Source organism: Phlebotomus argentipes, unplaced genomic scaffold (genome assembly GCF_947086385.1).
Source record: "Phlebotomus argentipes unplaced genomic scaffold, Phlebotomus argentipes genome assembly contig_15, whole genome shotgun sequence".
Classification (NCBI taxonomy): Eukaryota; Metazoa; Arthropoda; class Insecta; order Diptera; family Psychodidae; genus Phlebotomus; species Phlebotomus argentipes.
The window spans coordinates 5523880-5546790 of NW_026776181.1; the positions used below are offsets into that span (position 1 = coordinate 5523880).

At 40.8% G+C, this 22911-nt stretch overlaps 2 protein-coding genes across 6 annotated transcripts; one reads left to right on the plus strand and one right to left on the minus strand.

The window, feature by feature from the left end:
• The first annotated feature begins 369 nt into the window (after nt 1-369).
• On the plus strand, nt 370-1877 carry LOC132261699 (uncharacterized). Its single transcript, XM_059760624.1, has 3 exons — nt 370-430; nt 1194-1435; nt 1491-1877. Exons 1-3 carry the CDS (start codon nt 373-375, stop codon nt 1875-1877), a joined length of 687 nt encoding a protein of 228 aa, XP_059616607.1. The 5' UTR covers nt 370-372.
• A 65-nt stretch (nt 1878-1942) lies between these two features.
• LOC132262317 (P protein) lies at nt 1943-22146 on the minus strand. 5 transcript variants are annotated; one of them, XM_059761563.1, is made up of 13 exons: nt 21709-22145; nt 15785-15958; nt 9574-9677; nt 6869-7007; nt 5871-6255; nt 5330-5806; nt 5152-5267; nt 4621-5089; nt 4384-4541; nt 4238-4316; nt 3863-4160; nt 3735-3789; nt 1943-3251 (listed from the first exon to the last, which is right to left on the minus strand). In XM_059761563.1, exons 2-13 carry the CDS (start codon nt 15862-15864, stop codon nt 3167-3169), a joined length of 2445 nt encoding a protein of 814 aa, XP_059617546.1. In that variant the 5' UTR covers nt 15865-15958; nt 21709-22145; the 3' UTR covers nt 1943-3166. The 5 variants fall into 5 exon arrangements, with proteins under 5 accessions (XP_059617546.1, XP_059617545.1, XP_059617544.1 ...); XM_059761562.1 differs by lacking the exon at nt 21709-22145 and adding an exon at nt 17127-17363; XM_059761561.1 differs by lacking the exon at nt 21709-22145 and adding an exon at nt 16876-17087.
• Between the last annotated feature and the right edge of the window lie 765 nt (nt 22147-22911).

Sequence of the window (22911 nt, forward strand, 5' to 3'; positions counted from 1 at the left end):
CACCATTCTTTGAGCTTTCAAAGATGTGTAGTGCTTGAATTCAAACAGTCTCCAATGCGCGGCCTAAGCCAACAGTCTCCACTCTTTGGCACTGTCCATGTGCGTAAAGGTGTTTCTCTCACACACTCTCCATGGAAACGCAAAAGAGAGAGTTCTTTTGAAAACAGGGTCATGTTGGAATTCATTTTATTTTCAATTTCAGTTATTAATTATCAGTCAACACAGTAACACACAAATCGCTGGCAGACGAAGACGCTCTCGCAGACAAGAAGATGTGATTTCCCATTGAGTTGGGAAACTTTATTCTGTTGTCTCTTTTCGCTAAAAAAGAGTGATCAAGTGTGTGATTTGTCTTAAAGTTGGAGTTCAACAATGGTGCTCAGGAGTGGAGTGTTTCTGCCATTTCTTGGCGTGTTGCTTCTCGTGTCTCGTAAGTGTGGAAATGCAATGGATAATTCGGTCAAATCACGCTGTTACTTTCACTGGAATTTCAATGCTGGCCCAAAAGGTCACCGAGTGTGATGTGATGATGAATTTGAAGTGAAAATGAAAGTGGATTTTTCCCAATGAGACATACCACGCGAAAAAGCGTCACTTTAGAATTCGCTAGAGTTGCATAACTTTATGCTGCAAGTTGTGCAAGCGACAGTCATTGGCAGGAAAAACCAACAATTCCACTAAAATTATGTATATTGTATACAATTTATGCTGTGCAGACATTCCTTCGCGAATACGCGAATAAGGAATGAATTTCACATGATTTCCCGAAGAAATCCACGCGCTCGGAGCCTAAATCATTTCGAGAAATCGCTCAAAAATCATAAATACTCCACATTCATTCAAATGTGAACGTTAATGGAGGTGTTTTGCAACACCCATTGATTACCACTTTTGTAATCTATGCCTAGAGTTGTCATATTTACACAGTAAAAAATTACCTCTGTGATATTTTGTGGGGAATTTTGAACAATAAGAAATTCCAAAATTTGCAGACTAACCATCTCTTCATGCACTTTTGAGCATGCAACACCGATAAATTGAGCTTGAAACAATAACAGAAAAAAAAATTGTAACTCCGAACCGTGAATTAATTTCACACTCTGTAGCTTCACGTGTTGCGATCAAGTTTGAGTTATTAACACTGAATTTGAAGAAATTATATCACAATTCAGGGGAGAACTGCTCTCTTCTAGCTTCCGCTGGTCACTTCGTTGTGCCGGAGGAGTTTGCTTCGCTCCTCGGCATCGTCTTCTCGACGATACCACAGATCAGAAAGGGCACAGACTCGCGCCTGGGATTCGGATACAGACTCGGAGAGCATGCGGATTTTCAGGTGCTGGTCGAATTGGGGCCGCAAAAGTTCACAAAACCCATCGGTGGCGAGGACACAACGAACACCAACAGCAAGAGGAATGTCAATCCGGAGGATTACAGAGTATGTTGAGCATAGTTACCATTTACGCCAGTAACCACATCACTCATCCTTGCAGCCTCCCAAGAAGGAGACCAACAATTGGCTCATGAATTGGTCTCAGAGTGCCAAAAATCAGGAATTACAGCCTGAAGATCCAGAGCATCCAATCACAGCGGTTCTCATGGGTAGTCCAAAGGTGCCAACGAAGCCTCTGATTCCTGAATCATCCCTGAAGCAGTTGCTGAAGTTGTACGGCAAGAAGAGCGAAGATCGAGAGGAGGATCCGCAGCCACAGAGCTCAGATGAGTCTCTGGGCATTCTGCCCGGTGACACGCAAGATTCCACTGTCCAGTTCCAGGATCGCCATCGTGTCTTCGTCAAGACGCCATCGCTCAAGCCACCAGTTGCCAATTTCGATCGCAAGAAGATCACAGAGGATCTGATGGATGTGGAATTGGATTGACGAGGATCGCGAAGTGATCATTAACAATTTTAGGGGCGAGAGAATCGTTTAAAATTAAAATGTGATTTTACTTTTATGCTCTTCCGGTGGAATAAATCTTCTTTTCATTTTCTTTATAATCATCACTATAGAATAATTGTCTTTTCTCGCACGATTTTTTCCATAGTTGATATATTTACATTATATAGTTTCCTTTTTTAATACTGAATTAATAGTCTAACATAAAGTAATGCTCACTTCACTAAGTTCTCATACTTATCTATATTTCTCTTATAACATTTTATTCTTGTTGTTGTGTGTTCTTCACAAGTAAACGCGACTTTTATCTGTCAACATTGGGTTTCCTGCCAAAATTTTTAACAATCTCTGCATTCTCTTCAGGATTCTCAAAACATTCCGAGAGCAACAGCTGTCACGCTCCTCACACAATCCATTTAGAACAATTTAAAATGTAATTGCTACACATAATTCTATTTATTACACTAAATAAGGCACGAATATTGCATATAAAACAGCCTTTCTAATGAATTCTCTTCATTTTTTGTGTAGTGTTTTTTTTTATTTCTCTCTCTCAATTTCTGAATATTGAACAACTTATTCAAGTATTTGATAAAATGTTGGAGACAATCTGTTGGATAACTGTAGAAAAATCTATTGAGTTTGAGTTGAAGAAGAAAGGAATAATATCATTTTCTATCGATTTCATTTATTATTTCGTTCTATGTTAGGATAAATTGTAACGTGCAGTGTAATTGACTGTTTTCTCTCATCTCTCATTTTTTTTCTATTCTAACTAATCTGTAAATATATTTCGTAAAATTTACGTGTAAAATCCTAACATGACGAACGCCATTCGCATTTTCATGTAAGCTCTGTACAATGGAATGTTCCTTTTGTTGTAACTTTAACCGATTCTCTAAAGGCTTCTTCACATCTAATTAATTACCTTAAAAAATAAAAATAATAATGCTGTGTGATGTCACTGTTGCGCATCAGCATCACACTCCTTATCTACATAATTAACCAATTTAGATTGTGTTTTGTTCTCAACAGTATTCTATGTGTACCTATTATAATTTAAATTAATTCCTATACAATTTGCCATCTTGCTGATGATCTCATGATGCAACTCGGACAAAATACGAGGGAAAAGAAGGGGGGAAACGAGAAAGATCTGTGAAAAAGACACAACATCGGAAAGAAACATGTTCAGCACAATGCAACTTAACATTAGTAGTTTAGATTCTTTTGCACAGGAGTTCCTATAGAGACTTTCCCATGGGTGCCAATCAGTGCCATGTAAAGAGAACATGTGCCATCATTAAGTATCCTGTTGCTATGACAATACTTCCAATCATGACTGGAAATCCAACTCTGTGGAAAGTGAAGAAAAGTATTTCGTTAGTGAAAATGTTTCTCAATATCTCTTTTGGTTTGTCATCATTTCACAGAGGAGAATTGCAGCTGTTAGTGCAGCTAATGCTGCTAATTTCCAAATAATTGATTGACAAATTTCCATTATCTTAGACAATGGCTTTCTCTTCTCCTTCCATAAGGTTTAAAAATTTATATTGTGCTACTATGGTAAGCTTTTTTATGTTTCAATCAAGTGACAACTCTATTGACCAATCAACTTTCCGCGAAATTTCGCAAAAACTTCCCATCTTCTGAGATCAAAGACCTTTCAAACCATCACGTTGATCAGATAGAAACATCGGCAAACACAACTTTAACACACACGACATGAAAAAGTGCATGCAATCTCTCTCTGGGATTAAGTATAGAATTGAGATACGAATCATCTCGTTCCCCATTTCGTCACAGTAAAGTAAATTTGTGATAAACATGCATACTCACTTGAAATATTCAACAAAAGTGAATCTATAGCCATGCTGTTCAGCCACTCCCGCACCTGCAAGAAGATTTCTCAATTACATAGTGTCCGCAAAGAAGCAGATGAAGAGATCTTTTGGCCTTTAACTCACAGACAACATTTGCAGAAGCACCAATGAGTGTTCCATTGCCGCCAAGGCAAGCGCCGAACGCGAGTGCCCAAACAAGTGGCTGCAGAGGAAGGTCCAGAGCTTCATTCTCAGCCAGAGAGATGGCAATCTTCACCATCATCGTGGTCAATGGAATATTGTCAACAAACGCTGATGCTATTGCCGACACCCAGAGTATGAGCAGAATGGCAACAGCGAGTCGAGATTCCTCAGATACTGACAAAATTATGTTCTCCGTCTGCTTCCCGATCCAGTCGATTAAGCCCAACTCAGCCAGAGACTATTAGCGAAAATGAGGAGATATTATTAGTGTGTGTCTCAGAAAAGAGAACAGGAAAGAGAATATGGGTGACTCACCTCCATGAGGACGAAGAGACAGGCAAAGAAGAGCAACGTTGAGAATTCCACTCTGGCCAGAACTGACTCCATGTCCTCCCTGGAAAAAAAGCACATGACATTAATCAAGAAAACACACCCATTTTGGCAAGGGAGGTGTGACAAACCTATCGGCTAAAATTAGCAGTAGAATTGCTCCCAAGAGAGCAGTCCAACCAAGCGACAGACGTTGCAATTCTGGGACGGAATGCAAGAAAAAGAATGCCACCACGAAGACTAATGTGACTCCAGACTTCACCAGCAGAACGCGATTCCTGATGGGATACTGAAAGAATAAAGAGAGAGAGAGCGCAAGTTGAGTTTTCATTCCATTGAGAGTTGTGTGATTTGAGCTGGACACTCACCTTGGCCTGAAGTTCCTCGAGTGTGGTCTTGTAACTCTCAATAGGAACGGATCCGGACACGAGTTTCTTCTTGAGCATCCTCGAGAGGCGATTGACTTTCTTGAGCAGTGTCTCTCGCACGAGATCTTCATCCTTTGAGTATGACGACAGCGATGCTGCCGCGCGCTGCCACACGGCGATCTCATGGCGCAACTCCTGAACATCCTGCGGCTCAGTGAAACGCAGATCGTTGATGTTCTTGAACTTGAAACGCAATTGGAAGTACGTCTGGACCATTACGAGGAGCACACCGATTGTCATGTGCAGCGTGAATGTGGTGAAATTGACGCCGGCCTTCGCGATGTGAGAGTTAGAAGCGATGATCACATTCGGAGGATCGCCAACTGGTGTCAAGGCTCCGCCGATGTTTGAGTAGATGATCATGGACATGAGGATGGGGACGGGATTGAGTCCCATAACTTCGCATAATCTGAGGAATGAAGAGAAGATTAGCATTTGTCCATCACACGCTGATGTTTATTGGAAATGTACCTAATTGTAACAGGAGTCATGAGGAGGACTGTAGTAACATTGTCCAGGAATGATGACATAATTGCCGTGAAGAGACAGAGGCAGTTTATCAGTGGCCACACTCTGCCATTGGTGATCTGTGAAAAACATCCGGTGAGTCAATGTTTTTTCCACTATCTAAAGCCATTGCCAAACTCACTTTGTATGCATAGACGGCTAAATAGTCGAAGATGCCTGTTTCTGAAAGAATCGCCACGAGGATCATCATGCCGAATAGCAGTAGCAGTGTCTCCACGTCAATCCAGGACATCAATTCTGGCATTGACGGTCTCTCATCCAAAGCCGCCAGCACAGCAATGGACAGCGTTGATGCGATCATGGCGGCGAATGTGCGGTGAACCACTTCCCAAATGATCATTATGTAGAGTCCCAGCAGGACGATGGCGGCATAAATGATCCCGGCATTCTTGTTAATCGGCGATGGATCATAGGCAAACTGCATGGGAAGACTGGCATTGACGTTGGTGACCATCTTCACTTGGAGAACAGCACTGCCACTGCGAACCTTGTTCAGCACCGTCTGACTCAGGTCGAAGTTGTGTTTCTGGACCAATTCCGGCACCGTATCGATCATGTCCACTTGCACCAGTGTGATGTGCCACGCTTCAGTTACATTCTGACCGAAAATTGGGGCGAGAGTTAGTTCAAGTTCACAGCAATTGTGCCACAAACTGCCTTACCTCGTAGTACGTTAAGTCCTGCATTTGACTACTGTTGTCACTCTGAACTGCCGCGGTGGCGTTTTGCAGGTACACGAAGACAGAGAGGCGGTTCTCCGTGAGATTGCTGTAGTGAACTGGCAAGAAGGCGCCCTGCAAGATGAGGCCAACTCGCGATCCGACTGGCGCCTGAGGAAGGGTGTAGGACTTGATCTGACCCTCAGGCACGGCGAGTTGCCGGAACTCGAGCGTCTTCTCCGTGGATGACATGAGGATGCCCGTGAAGAGCATCCACACCATGAATAGTATGGCAATCTTGATATTCTTCACCCACTTGTTCTGCTTCCTGTGGCCCGTCACTGCATCCGTGTCATCCACATCCGTCATGTCTTGGTCATCTTTGGCGCTGGAAAGATACCATAAAAACCCCGTCACTATCGCCAAATCTCGATAAGGAGGGATCAGAGATGATTTCTATTTGCAGGATTGGGAGCACCAACAGTAGCTGCCACGGGTCGCGGCGTTCGGTTGGGGAATGTTGATTACTTTTAAAATATGCATGACCTATTTAATATCGCTATCGTCAGGGTCACGAGTTGGTCAATGGACGGGTTCATGACCAAGCAGGCTAAAGGCCTCGGGTTCGTAAGCCCCAACAATTCAATTTTCGCATAAACAAGAAAGTATCTGTGATAGGGCAATCAATTAGGGATGTTTCCTGTCTGAGAGTCTCTATGTGCTCTATATGAAATATGAAATGTATTTCCACACATGATTTGCAGCGTAATTAGAGAAAAATGCGGAAATATTTGGCATCTCAGAGCAGCTGCATCGTCCACAAAGAAGCTCTTTTGAGATCTCTATTTATACAATTAATCATTCTCCCCGCCCACGTAAGCGCAATATTTGCATCATGAATGAAAATATAAATCACCGCTTAGTGAGTGACTAATGAGGAAATTAATGCTTTGTCGATTAATCGGACTTATTCGCTGATTGACTACTAATGAACGCCTTACCCAGAGATATTCTTCATCTGGCCATGCTCGTTCGTCACGCTGATCTGGACGAACTCATTGCTGATGGGCGCCTCATTTGTCGATCCGTTCGCCGAGACATCTTCATTGGGCAGTGGATCTTCATCGAATGGCAGACCTCCTGGAAAAGCACAAGACATGGGAGTGAATCTGCTGATGGAAATACAATCCGCACTGTCATTATCACAAGCGTGAAGAGAGAGATTTCGCGTCACTACACGTGTCTCAGCACCGTGATGGGTGTTGAGTTTCCACTTGGCGGGCTTCCGTCATATTTTTAGACACACACAATCCATGGCTCGCCACTTCCGATGGAATTACAATCGCAGCCCTGACCTAGTCAACGGCGTCCAGAGATTCTCAGCATCTCAAGCTCGGCGGCGATCGCCACTTCCGTTTCTCACTTAATCACCCCAGACAAGAAGCCCTCAATCATCTGGAGCTGCGATATCGCAAATAGAATTTAATATTCAGCAAACGGTGTAGAGGAGTAATTAGAGATCGATCTCTTGTTTCGCACAACAATTACAGAGCATCTACAATGTTCGAGTGCACATGTTTCCAGATGTGCAATCATCAATCTACACTTTTTTCATCGAGATATAATTGCACGATATTATGAGTATGTGTTTATTGAGATAATTTTTTTTGCATTTTGTTGCAGACATTTAATGTAATAGCCGTAATTTTGTCTTAAGAAATTATCAAGAAAAGAATTGGAAACTTAAGTGTGAGCTTTTGAATCTTAGCACGAGGTTCAAACTGGTTTTAAAGGGCAAACTAACAAGGAAATAGATAGTCTTGAATAAATTTAACAACTCTTCACTATCACGGTTGGCGTCTTTTAAACTCTTCACGCAAGTAATCTGAATCTCATATTCGCAACTTTGGCAAAGGAATTCTATAGAATTGATGTTTCAAAAATATTTATGATATGTATTTGTGTCAATTTCAAAAGTTTGCGTGCAGCATTGAGATCACTTGAAAAAAGTGCTCTCAGATCGTTGAGATAAATAAATAAAATACAACATGTAATTTTCCCAAAGAAGGTCTACTAGAGAATGCCTGCGATAGATAAGAAATTGTATAGATTTCTTTCAATGCGTAGGAAAATAAATATATATTTGCCAGGTATTTTTATCTCCCTCTTAAAAAGTTGGATTTCTTGCATGAAGACTGACCTCAGACTGTTTCTCATAAATCACTTTGCAAGTGGTGAGATTATCGTTTCATGTGCGCGCGCGGCGAGCAAAGGAAAAATCCCTGGGATATAGTCAAGGAAGCCGCACTGCCTCCCATCTCGCGACGATTACAGCATTAACACCAATTGCTCACCATGATGGACAATAGATTCAATTTTGTAATTATTTGCCAAGTGATAACAACAGTGGGTGACTTGCTTTGGGTGGAAACTCTATTTCTGGAGCTCACACGCCTGGAAAATTTCCTCGCTCTGGCGCATGGGTGAAATTGTGAAACAATGCGAGGGGAAAAAAGAGCGCGCGAATATTCAGCGAGAGTTCATGGTGATGAGGAAACTGGAGTGACTTCTAATTAAATTAGCATTATCACGCATTCGCCGACACATTCTGAGCGCCAGTGTCTCGGAACGCACAATAATTCGGCATTACTTAGCTTAATTATCGCGTGAAATATTTACACCGACAGCCCAGAGAGATCGTCTGCAACATCACTCCTCTTTGATCATGTTTTTTCTCATGCAATGGACCTCTTTTGATGTTCCATCGGGTGGCCATTGTCTCTCAAATTGATATTAATTCGGGAGGAAGCAATAAAAGGTCAATTTCTTGCGACGCATTGAGCTGAATTACTATTGCTATTATTAGTCTAACCCTGGATGGGACACAATCACTCTCGGGATACATCAATCAGTCAATTCTATCCCTCTCGCGAGTGAGCAGGTAACCTTTGTCCGCGAAGGCATCGCGCGCTGCATCCCAGAGAATTGTTTTTATTCCCTCCTGCAATTTCCTACTTAAGACATGCGTCGAGAATTGTGGCTTTGGCGGTTGGAGTTGGAACAAATTCTAGATGAGATTGAGATCAAGTGTCGAAAGCAATAAATTCTCATTACTCAAGTGGGGGTTGAATCTTTGCTCTTGAGATGCTCTTCAGATACTGTGAAGTGTGTTGTCTTGGAGTGTACTTGCGAATTCGTGATATAATCAGAGCAATTATAAATTTATTAGACACATTAGTCATATTGTGAGAAAAATTAATTGTTCAAAATGGCGATGACGACAATTTTCAAATTGATTCTGCGAAAATTTTAGTATTCATTCATGGAAATTTTACTGACCACGGAATTTCTCATTCAATAATTATGAATTCTACGGACTCTTCCTTATGTGTTTATTTATTTTTGTAAATTCATGCAAATTCAATCTCTAATCTGACATCTAGGAAGTGATCAGCTCTGCCTGGAATCACTTTACGCCACACCATCACTCTCTTTCTCTCCTTCAACTGATCATAACAATGTATTTAAATGATTGCCGAGCCGAAAAGATAACACTGAGTTCCTGTGCAATTAGGCCAAGTCGAGACTGAACTCTAAGTCACGGCTACTGGCGACAATTAGTGCTATTCATCAAATATGAAATTATATTGATAATTTCCTGTCACGATTTCGTGGAAATAAGGGAGTAAAGAATTTCGCTACTCACCGTGGAGACGCTCGTGCTCCTGCCGGAAGCTGGCCAAGCTGGGATCCTGGCGGATTTTCTCGGGCAGCGCTCGCCAGACCTGGAGGGCACCTTCCGTGACTTCACTGAGGGAGACACCAGAGTATGATTGACGTGGAATGCAACTGGCGGGCTTTGAGGGTGGCTTTGGGGATGGAGGCTTGTGGCTGTTGGAATCCTTGAACCGGAGCTTCTTCAGGAAGCTCTCCTTCTCAGACATTTTCACCACCACAATATGTTAGGAATATGTGTTTCTGATGCTTTTCTTTTTAGGACAATCACAAGAAGTTGTGCTTAAGAAATGCGGTGTGTCTGGAAAACTCTCACAAGCTGTTAATCATAAAACCAGAAACATGACTTTTCTCTCTCTCTCCCTGTCCTCAGTCTGTGCAATGGTTAGTTCTGTACGTGCTGCGTTGGACACACAACTGCGATATCTATTTCCTTGCAGATGAGGTGGTGTCCGAACGATAAGATGAAACCTTGTGACGAATAACACACTGGATTTGTGCCAAATGCGAGAGGCGTGTTACGAAAATTTTGAGAGTGTAGGAAAAAATATTGATAATATTTTCCAACACCAACCACCACACAGGGTTTAAAAATAAACTTCACTTTGGAAACTATTCTTAGTCTCTCCGATGAGTACAGAATTATTTGTGAAGAGAGATGCTATCAATATTCTTGGGGATATAGTGTCTGCGCCGTCTGAGCCCAATTCTCGTCTCTGAATTCTCACAATATTTAGGCAATAAACATTCGCGTACGTCTAATGCTTTTAGTGGTCTCAAAGCACACACATAAAGAACTTTCACTCGGGAGAACCTTTTGCCGAGCTCTATTTCCGCCTCTCCGATGGTCAATATTTTTGGTAAATATATAATTCAAACACCGAAATAATTCCCCCTCGCGCGCTCGATCTTTTATTTTTGGAATTGAAGGTGATTCCCGATCTGTTGTTCCACTCTCTCGTCGTTGATTCCGCAAATAATTCACAATCAAATGGGAATTAAATCCAATTTCTCAGCTCATCTCACATAGATCACATTTCACAGCTCATGTTTCTCCCTTTTTTTCCCGTACGTTTCCAACTTGGCGCTCTAAAGATCAGCCCTAATTAGTCTCTCTGTGACACCACGTATTCGGAATTTGGGGCACAGCGCTTATCCAGAGAAATTAGGGACACTGGAGACCGAAGAACCTCTCGCGATAAAATTGAAGACAGAACTGAGACTTTTCGAATCTCTCCTTCAAACTAAATCCACAAGTCAAATTTGTATATGTTGAGAGGTACAAATGGACGATGTGTTATCATCTCTGTCTGCGTATGACTTAACATATTACATATCATGTATATCACTATCTATATACCGCACTTTACCATTTCACGCTACATTTGCTGGACAGTTTTTTTTGTGGAAATTCCAATATGATGTCTAGAAGTGAAGCACAAGTTTGATAATACTACCGAAAGATCCCATATTTTCCATGAAAAATCACAAATGTCCCGGAAAATTTCTACCCCAGCGATCCTTATCAATTGGCTCAGTCATAACGTGAAAACATAAACAGCCATCTCTGATGAACACTTTGGCTTAAATTGGTGGTAAAAAAGAATTCTATTAGACATTGCCATGTGTCTGAAAACACACAACTGTGTAGAGACTAACCAGAGTGGCATATAAATATGTCAGAAGCAATTGAAGTTCATCTTAGATAAGGCGAAAAGACAATTGCCTCGAGTATGTGGATAGATCATGTGTCATCTCCCCACAAATGCTCCAAGATTATCGTCCACTATGTCCATGCGTTACAAATAAGTGTGAGAATATTCTTTTTTGTCACTGAATTGATTCAATTGAGTTAAATGCTCTAGCAATTTCATTAAATGCCTGCCCGAGTCCAGGCAAATGTGATGAAACAATCGTGCTCGAGTGTGGAAAAATGCCATGAAACGTGCGACAAATTCATTATGTGACCATCCACCCAACCCCACCCCCTTTGGCCGGTCGAGGAAGAGTGACGGAGGAAAAATATCTGAAGAAGATAGCAATGCGCAAATTCAAATACTTCACACAACAGTCACACAATTAGGGGGGAAGTTTTCAATCATCGTGTGGAAATTTTGAACATTTGCATAGACTTTATGCAAAAAGTTCTATCATTCTTCTTGTATCCTGTCTTAACTCACTGTAAAACACTTTGGAAAACTACCAAATGCATGAAATTGAGTTCACATCTTTGTTATTTCGTGCTTTTAGCGTCGGTTGAAGCAATTTTTCTGAAATTTCTCATACATTTCACGATTTTCCTTCCAATTTGCAATGTGCTGTTGTGGGAGACTTCTCACCCACGTAAACTGATTGAATTTTGTCATAATGCGACGTCAGTGCGAGTGTGGAAAAAAATGACGATAAATTGAAAATGTGAACATGAATTTAATCCCCGTCCAATAATCACGTGCTTATAAACTTTGAGCTCATAAGCTCACCTGCTTGTCTTCACATAAAAGTGACCAAATAATGTGAAAGAGTGTGTCTGTGGCATGGCTCGCGGCTGATAAGATTTTGGCACCAAACACCCTAAATCATAAGAGATCTGTGAGCATCTGCGGACGTCATGGAGTGTTGTTGCGTGGCCCATGACGTGAGGACCATGCCATTGATTTTCCCCCTTTTCAGTGGACTGAAATAGCCTCGGTTTTTGCAGACACTAAATGGACTTCACAGTCTCTTTTATTGACGACAAGAGAAAATTAAGTGTGATTTCCTCGCAATTGGCATTTTCGTCACGAGAACACAAATTCGTCATGCGGGGAAATTGAAAATTGTGTTGTTTTGGTATTTTTCATCATATAGTTTTCCTTCCTATTTTTTTTCAGGTGCGATGATGATTCATCAGCGGCATGATCAATTGAGAACAATATTCAGCTGAACTCTTTTCCCGTGAAGGTCTGAAGGTGATCCAGCAAAAAGTTATGAATGATTTCCCGTGTCCATTCATGGATATCACTCCATTCTGATCTTCGCAATGCAGAAGCTTGCGAATAAATTTCCATAATTCTTCCATGCAAAATATACACAACAATCATCATAATCATGGCTCGCGAGATTTATGATAGAGAAATTAACAGAGTTTCTCACCATTTCTTCCACTCTCGGTGTTTTTATTAAGTCAATGTCTTATCGTGGTTGATTTTTTCGCTGTGAAAATGTGTGTTACTGGTATCAGCGAGTGTGTTATGCAAAAAAGAGACCCATAAATCGATCTCTCATGGAGCTCAAAAGGTGTGTGCACTATGGAAAGTAGGAAATCCAGTGAAAAACCAGCTTCACACTGGCGAGATTATTGCAATTAAAATGTGATGGCAAGAATGTGGACTATCGATAAAATGCATCGTTTTGTCAAAGAGGTAAGAAAATGGCATGGCAAAACCAGTAATTTCCAACCTCACGAGACTGCTCAATTTTCTATGTGTGTGGGAAATTCTCAATCTTGAGAAAATTACCACTGATAATTGATTACTGGCGGCTTTGCATCGAGAATTGCGATAGTTGTGATTTTTTCCCGTATTCAATTCATTTAGAAGTTCTCACACAAATTTCTGCTGAAATAATTTCACATTTCAATGGTCGAATTGGATGCAATTGATTAATTGAGACTATAGGGAAATGCCTCAGGGCAGTTCTCCTAACAGTTTTTCACAATTTAATATTTCAGCTAACGCGTTCATCCTCAACTCACATTCAGACGCGGTGAATTTGTGTTCGGTTCGCGACCGGTTTCTATCCTTAAATTCTTGCATATCTTAACTTAATACATACAATTTTTCAGCCAAAAACACCATAAAGATTAATATATTATGAAGATGAGATTCAAAAAGTTACCCAATTAATATTCACGTTTAAGCTTTTTGCACTTTTTCTGCTGTGAGAATTTATGCCTCCGCGCCCGTCTTGTCTGTCTTTTATAGACCTGTTGTCGACTTTCGAGTCAATAAGAAAAAATTGAAGATTAGTTTAACCACTTCTCAACACAAAATACAGGTTTGGTTAATTTTTTTCTCTCTTTTCCTCTCCATTAAAACTTGCGTCGCAATTTACTTGCTCCAGCAAAAGTGAAATGAGAGGCAATTTTCAGATAAGCGTATATAGAATTGAAACGCAACTGATGCGATTTTCACGAGAATTCATGGGAAACTCCAAGAAAATTTCCAGTAAATGACTAAGCGTGTGCTTAGCAGAGCTAAATGCTTAATGTGAATTGTGAAAATCAAGTTCGAGGTGACGCCTCTTAACTTAAGAGACTCACATGTGATTTCTCTGAGTGCAAAATTCATTGAACTTTGCAATCTCACATAATCTTTCGGCTGAGCCTCAACTATCTTTTGGCATCACGAGTGCCTTTAGTGATCACTCTGGATCTCATTAGACAATTATACGGCGAAATACTTTTTTTTTTTCAACTCACACTGCCCGACAAATTGGCGGTGATGGTAGGAAAAAATTGCGGACGTGCGCGTGCTCCCGGCATGTTCGAATTTCACAGAGTGTTGATATCAATGGTCAAAAGAAGTCATGCATGGAAATGCGTGTTTGTTGTGATATACAAAATCACAATTCATTGAGTGGTTTTCAGCTTGTTGGCGACCAACTTCGCGCCTCTTAATGCAATTGACAACAATTTGTGTGATGCATTTTTTGCATTTCAACTCACATGATTCGATCGGCGACAAGAATCCACCCGATATATTGACTATTTATATAATATTGTTGATTTGGAAAGGCGATCAAGGTTATTGAACTTGATGCATCGCGTCGTTCCCATTTAGCTAATCTTCTGTGCGCGCGCGAAAATAATGCGTTGTGTGACTTTTTCTCTCAGTGCTCCACAGAGCATCTGCCACGAAAAGTTGATTGAGACTTGAATTGAGGTGTAGAGAGAGAGAAAATCCTGGTTTGTCTGATGGAAAAAAGGTATATTAAAAAACGGCAAATGGATGCTAATTGTCTTCATTTCGCCTCCCCCACTTCAGCCGCCCATCATATGCAAAACTCATGCACAACAATAGGTGAATTTCCCACAGGTTGGCTGCCGAAGAGGTGAGAGCACATGTTTTCACGAGATGTTTTATTCCACGCGAGATGCACAGGTGAAAAAAGACAAACTCGCAGAGTGTGAGTTTAGAATTGAATTTAATATAAAACCATTAGAATTAGACGCGTGACGTCTGTAGAGAAATTGTTCAGGCAAATTGCAACAGTCAAAATGCTTTCAAAATGCAGGCAAATTAGAAATCTCTGGCCGTTTGCATGCGGCTCTGTGCCTTTTTTCATCTGGCACAGTTGTTGCATAAATTAGGTATGGAAAATGTACATAGGAAACTGTTATTGTTTTGAATTAGATTTGCTGCTACTATTTTATTTTTATCTTATTTATTCGTGTGCTTCCATTGTTATGTTTACATGTGCCCGAGAATCTTCCAGCGAGCACGCTTCTTTTCCGAAATGCCCAGGAAATTACTTCATTAGTCGGGGGATTTCCTCGCCCTTGAAATCGCTTGAGAATTCTTTTTTAATAAATTGATTTACCATAAATAAATCACACAGTTCTTTTCGGCACTGTACCGCCGTCTCTCAGAGGTAAATCACTTAATAGACCACAATTAATAAGTATAATCTCGTCACTTTTCCTCTCATTGGCCAACGAGAAGCACACACTCAATGTTACAGGCATTCATTTGCAATTATTTCCAGTAATTAGTAAATTTACGTCATCCATAGCGAAAAATGCAAATGCCCTGCGAATTCCATTCCGAGTGATTGTCAATATTTCTTGTTTCATTCCGCCTCCCCGTATTGGCGAAGAATTTACAAATAACCAGCCAGCAATTTGCAACCACATCAATTTGACGGAGTTTGATTAATTCAAAGGCATTTGAACGGAGCTCTTGAGACAATATGACGAGATTTCTTTCTTCCCAGCAATTGTGATTTATGGCAAATGCCGAGTGGCAATGATTATTAGGGATGACACTCGAGATCCCTCTGTAATCACACCCCATGATCATGCGCAAATTACTTTGTTATTTCAACTAAACGATATGGCAAGGAATCATGACAGTCAATTGAAGAGTGTTTATGCAAGCAATTAGTTGATGATGGATGGCGATCTTGAGGGAGATTCTACTTACTTTGGCTTCACAATCTCTTCAGAGTTTCTTTTGCCCTTTTTCCTGAGAAATATCCTTTTTCCCGCCGCCTTGACCTTCATTCTGGCGCACTGTTGATCCTCTTCTCAGTTCACAAGATCACCCACTTTTCTTTTTACCAACAACTCTCAATTAACGTCTCGTGCAAATGATTTCCTGTGTCGAAGAATAGGTGTAATTTTTTTGGATGGAACTTTTCATCACAATATCAGTGATGCTCTCTTTTCTTTTGCAAAACTATCTTCCCTCATCTAATGATCCCATCTCATATTTCTCTCACTGCACGAAATAGGAAAGCCGCACGGAGTTGAGTGTGAATTGTGAAACTAAATTCCTCATGAGTGGATTTAGGTTCAATTTTATACTTGGAGACAAGAAGAGCGTGGTATAGTTCTAATTTTAAGACATCATATACCTTCGGACAAAGATATTATTTTAAGCGAGCATGAAAATCACAGCGAGGAAGTTGTGAAATGTTAATGGACACGTGAAGGAGAAAAAGGAGGAAAATCCGCCATGTCTTCGGCAATCAATTTCACTTCACGCCACATAATCATGTGATTGCGCCTCTCAATGGTTTTTCTGGGCATAAAACATGGAATATAAACAGAGAAAAAAGCCCATGGACGCAAATATTGAATCATTCTCGAGCGATGTGACTGGTGAAACCTACATTTGATAATTATAAATAATCAAGAAGGGTCAGAGATCATGTCGAAAAAATATCATGTACTGGGAAGTACAGAGCACTGAATTGTAATGTATACATAGAGTGGCATGTTTTAGAGAGGATGGAAAATATTTTTGCAAAAATTGAGAAATCATCACGAGGGAGAAAAATGAAAGTGAGGGAGACAGAACAATTCTCCCAATGTTATTAGCATCTCACGCACTTGAGCACAATTTCGTCCATTATTCTCATTTCCGTATTTAAAGTAACAATTACAGCCACACCAACTGTAATCGGTGCCCCAATCAATTAATGTGAATCACTGCTCGTTTTTCTCTCTTCTTCAATATATTCCATCGAACAATTCTCCACTCAGCACACGTTATTTTTAATCAGAAATTACTTCTTGCGACTGATTCTCACGCCGATCACCGGCGATCGGAGGTCAGGCACATTTTCTTGGTCACCCGCACAAGATCGCGCGATCGCAACTCCAAAGATGCACTGGCAAGTGTGTCCACAAATTCACTTCGAATTGTACAATAGAAAATGGAATCGATTGCCAAGCGGAAAATTGGTGAGAAAATTGCCACAAGTGAGCAAGCAATTGATTGTCGATTGGCAAGTATTGAGATTAATTTGCACAATTTTTACTCATTTCGTTCATTCTCCATCGAAACGCGAACAATTCGCACAGATTCCTCACTTATTCTGCATCCGGGCTGTGTCACTGCGACGCTTCCACCACGATGGTGTGAGGCCAAACAAACCGAAGAGGCACAGCGCAACACTTGTGCCTTTACAGAAGAACGTATTTTAAATTGAAATGGGATCTGCTCGCAGCAGAAGTTCGACACGGAATGTTAGTCGACTATGTGGTGGCGATGTAACCAACCAACTGCGAATTTCTATATAACGACTTTACTATATGTACAGCACACTGTATGTAGAGTGAGGCGCCTACATAGGCACCTAACATACAGTCGTGTGGAGTGATCGATGGGCGATCCACACGTTTCACGGTGCTCACTGATCGCCAATTCACTCTCTGCGCGCGGACTGAGGTAAGAATGGCCACTTCTGGAAGGTCACTTGCAGAATTTGGCCGCGCGATGATCTCGCGAGACAGAAAAAATACATCTGCCTCTTTATCATCCATGATGTCAATCAAAACATCTCCCCAGCGACTCTCGTCACGCATCACAAATATTTACATCCCAATCGCAATTGTGCAAAATATTGATTGATCTCTGCAGCTGGACAAAAAACACTCGATCACTAACCTCGACACATTAATCACCAAAACATACCGCGATCTTGATCACGGAAGATCCTGATCTCACGGAATCATCAGCCAGATCAAGAAGTGCAGCAAACCTTACAATCACATATTTTTTAATCATACGATCGCACAACAATACTCAATGCTATTGAATGGAGTTTTCCCACACATGCGCCATTGCGAGTGAGCGTGATTGGGAGAAAGGAATAAAAGGCATACAAAACTATGGCTTATTTTGAAAAATGAACGCTTGAGAGAAGCGCGTGGCTCTGCAGAGTGCTCTAGTTTGGAATTTTCCATTCAGAATTTAATGATCTTCACCAGATTAGAAAGGATTTTCAAGTTTCTCGACTACAGACTTTAAAGTACATTTTGCAGCAAAGAATCTGATCGATAAGGGGTTTTTCGGACGAATTGCCACCTTAGCCCTGACTTTGAATGTCGAGCAGCAGGTAAATATGGGTAAAGACAGCTCTTTTGCTGGCACTGGACATCTAATTACCAACAATAATGCAAAATTGACTATGGGCCAGACAATGAACCGGTTATTTGGCGCTGACTAAATGAGTAATGTCATGTGATTATACTCATGAAACCGCCGCAGTTTCCGTCAGAATTAAGTCATTGCAAAGGGGGCGGAGGGTGGCCATGTCTGCGCCATGGCGGAGTTAAAAAAAAAACCACATATATTAATTTCTATGGAAACGCAACCTGCGAGCAAATTGGAATGATAACAAGGTGCTTCTGCTGGTGAGGTTTTGGTCAATTTGCGAGGTTACTGGATCGCTCCGGGGCGAAGGCGAAAAAAGTGAACACTCTCTTTTCATTAGCGCCTAATAAAGTGCGACCTATTAAATTAAATTAAGTGAAACTCATCAGAGAATTTTTTAATATAAACCGGATTACGGTGGATCCTGAAATTGGATATGAGAGTTCTTTTTCTGGCCAACAAATCTACTTTACAGGATGTTTAATTGAATAATATTCCACCACATTTGTACTAATCAGTCACGCCGATTAGACATAAAAGTGTCTCTCATAGATAAAAAGAATCGTTGTCACTGCTTTGAGTAGCAATCAAGCACTGCTTTTGGATTATCTTTATCAAAATTGCCCCATAAATTTCTGACGAGATATTAAAGTAATGTAAGTTTACTCGCCGTGACTGTGAAACGAATCGCACACAAGGAATAATTATCATGAGAACGAGTGAATTTTAATTGAAAAAGCATATACATATGTAGGTAATATGAAAATCCATGGTTTCAGACTCAGTGAAATGCAAATGTAAATGAAAATGAATATTAATTTTGGCAGAGATTCACAGGGATTTCATGTGCAAAAATACTGAACACAAGTGTGCATTGTAGACCAAGGATGTCAAGACTTTGAGGTTCAACTTGTTAATAAATCAATTTTACAAAATTTCAGAGGAAATCACTAACATTCTCGAGACACATTAAGGAAATTAAGTATTAGATTTATCAGATACAATTTATATTGTTTCGAGAGTCAATTTCCAGTTGCGTCTAGAATGTATCGGTATTTTTGAAGTTATAACTCAATATTTGCCTCTCCAAATGTTTACTCCACTTGTGTGATACTCACAAAAATGTTACGATCGATAAAAAACGTTTAAAGAGTGAAATCATACGAGAGAGAGTTAATTATGTGTTGTTGTGGGAGTAAAAAAAGCAGTGGAAACTTTATTATCAAAATTGCCACATTTTTTGCACCCTCAATTTCGCAACAAAGCTTGATGTGTCGTCGATGATTTTCAATGGGAGATTTTGAGAAAAAGATACACAATCTCTCCTTTTTCTTCCTTGTGTCACAGGACTTTTCCATTTCCCCTCCGCCTCGTGGCGCTCAATGAAAAATTCAAATAACCACCCTCAATGACGCGTGTTGCGGCCCAAGAATATTGGGTGGCGCTCGTTTTTTCGGGGGTGGTTGTTGAATGTGAAAAACAGGGTCAATGTTGAGGGTGGAGAAGACATAAATTCTGGATAGGAAAAATCGATTTGACATGACGGATGGGAGTGTGAGACAGACAGATTTTTCCACCGTTCCTCTCAAGTGATAACGTGCGCAACGAGTGACGATGATGGCGAGTCAGTGAGCTATTTAATCAATTAATAAAACAGCCACTCACACCCTCCCTCGGGCACCTGGCGATCGATTCAATTAGATTTTCTGCGACTCTCTGGCGCTATTTTTAGTGCCCGCGAAGCACTTTCTTCCCCACGTGCTGGAATTAGAATTCGGAAACATCATAAACATCCTCGAGATCAATTCAATCCCAATTGAGGAGCTTTCGAGAGAGCTTTCGATTTGCCGCGTCGACAGTAATTGCCAATTATGAATGTTTCTTCACATCCTCGCGCTCGTTGCTCAAAGAAAGAAAATCATCATTGTCAATTGATATTGTGAAACTTGCAAGGCGAAATAATTACTTGGTAACAATTTGTAATTAATAACATTGAATATGGTGTCACTCTCTTATGAAATGTCCATCTAATTTCAACAGTCAACAAGAATCCTCTGCTCATTTTCTCCAAATTGATCTCACTTGAACTTAAATTTGAGAAATCGCGCGTGCGACATGTTAAAATGATAGCTAATTAATCGAGAAGAGGGTCTCTTTTATTACTCATCGTCCAACTTGTGTGGACGCGTTAAAAAGGAATTACAATCGCCACTTCTGGGCAGCTGCAAACAATTTGCTTAGCCACTTGTAATTAAATTAATTGAAACATCAATACGACGCGTGTGCCTGTTGCATTTGAGGAGAAATTAGTCGTTTCGTCTCTGAGTTGCAAAAGAATCATTGCGCAAGGGAGTTTCGCACTTCACGTTTGTTTGCATTTTAATCCACTTTTCCCACCTCCGCCCATTAAAGCTTAACCTAGACCTTCAAGTGTGTGTGTGACTCACGCGTGTCAGGAGGTTAACAATAGTTCCTCCTCCGCATCGCGTCGCGGGTGTGTTTATGGTGCAATTTTAGGATGATTTCATATCCATCGCGCACTCGGACAAACAATCAATTTCCCAGTATTTTTCCCATGAAAAGGTGGGTGGACAAACACTGATGGGGCAAATAGTTTGATATCAATTGCAGAAATGCCAATTGACCATACGACTTGTTTGCGCCAATTTGTTTGCACAGCGAGCGATCCAAAGAGTCATCAAACCATGAAAGTGTTTGAATTTGTTGACCTCTAATCACACAACGCATTTTGGATTTATCCAAATTTATTTTTTCCACCACAAGCAAGGCTAATAAGGCCTCTAATAAGAGTTCATCACTTGAAGAACGTGTGATTGGAAAACGTGATCTTGAAAAACTACCTCGAAATTGGCACAAATTCACCAATTATAGCAGATGAAAGACAATATAAAGTGATAGTTTTGCTATCATGGGAGATTTCATGATTTCCAAGCTCAAAGTGAGCGCGTGGCGTTGCACAATTCCACAGAGATTGTAAGGTATAATTCTATGTTGTCCCAAATGGTAATAATATAGGGAATCCTGGAAATCACTCGATCTCTATCAAGCCTTTGCGCATCTTCAGTGAATCACTAATTAGTGGTATTAACTACACCATTTAAATACAATTGGGTGCACAATTTGACAATGGCGAAAACGAGAAAAACAAGCACATGGAGCAAACGAGACAACAGTGAAACAGTTTGATGGCAACTCACGGTGAATCATGGCTGTTATGGGAAGAATCATCAGATTCCGGAGGGACTCTCACGAAGGCAATGCCAGATCGAGATGCTTTTGGCGGTCCTAAGCTATTCGGCATGGCGAGTGTGGTGAGAAATGATAAAACTATACAGCGAATCCTGATCACTGGGTGGATCGCATAATCTAATGATGATGGGTGAAACTCTGGGCGAGATGCAAAGTATTTGGTGGAAATAAATAAATGCTAAAAGTTGCTTCACGGGCAAAATCACTCAATAAACTCCGTTAATCATTGCACTTTGTTCCTCAGCTGCCACCACTCTGGATTCTTGTTTGCACAGTTTATCACACATATTCCAACACATTCGGCTGCTATGCGGGACTTTTCCCCCTCGGTCTCGCCAACGGGCGCCTCCTCTTGCATCTGACGGACACTCCGGCTGTGCGTCACATGGGGCACGCGGCTTCCTTAAGGACACCCATTGCCAATGCGTGGTGAGTCTTCGGCGATGATATCACGACCACTTTCACGGTGACACTGAATAACCCTCAAAACGTGTGAACTTCACCAGACATCGTGTGGCACTGGACTTCGGCAGCTGATATGGCGATGGGTGGAAAGTTGTCCGATCGATAGCTTTCCCCTCTGCGGATGGTGTGTGCTATTTTGAGGAAGTCGGAACAGCGTCTCTGCGGGAAATTAACGCCCCGGTCTCTCGGCCGTCGAATAGGTAAATTTGCTTAGGACGAGGCAAATGAAAGCGCTTTTCCGTGAACGCACGGCAAGCTTCTGATTTTCCCATGAAATTCACATATGTGGAAGTATATTTATTGATCCTGGCGACACGAGGAGAGAGAAAACTTCTCGAGAGATTTCATCCAATTACTCTCACTGCAGAGGGTGATTTTTGCGCCCTTGATTCAAATGGGAGAGAAGACAATTTAGCGCTATTTTTAGGCAAGTGAAATTGAGCATTACTGCAGAGCATTGGAGGGGAGACAGTTGGTAAGAAGACCCGCAAAGAACCAAGAATATGCGGAATTTGTGTGGAATAATTGAGCATCTGTATAGATTTTCAACGACTGTAAAGTTTATGCGCAATTTCGAATGGAAGTATTTTGAAACAATATCCGGACAATTTTCCAGAATTATTACTAAAATGCCTGGAATTACTCTTTGGAACTAATTAAGAGTTTTCCAGTCAAGGTGGGTTGAATGGTGGCTATATAAATTAATTGGAGGATAAAGTAAAGTAGAGAAGAGGAAAATACTTGACTCTTCAGAATTTCACATAAATATAGCTCATAAGAAAACTTATAAGAGATTTAACAATCAGTCAAAGATATTAAATTCATAATCAAGGCATTTCCATTACTAGAAAAAACGATAAATTTTCAGGAATGGAATCCCGAACTTATGGTCCACGCGATTTTCATTGTTTGTTTCTCTTCGATATTTTTTT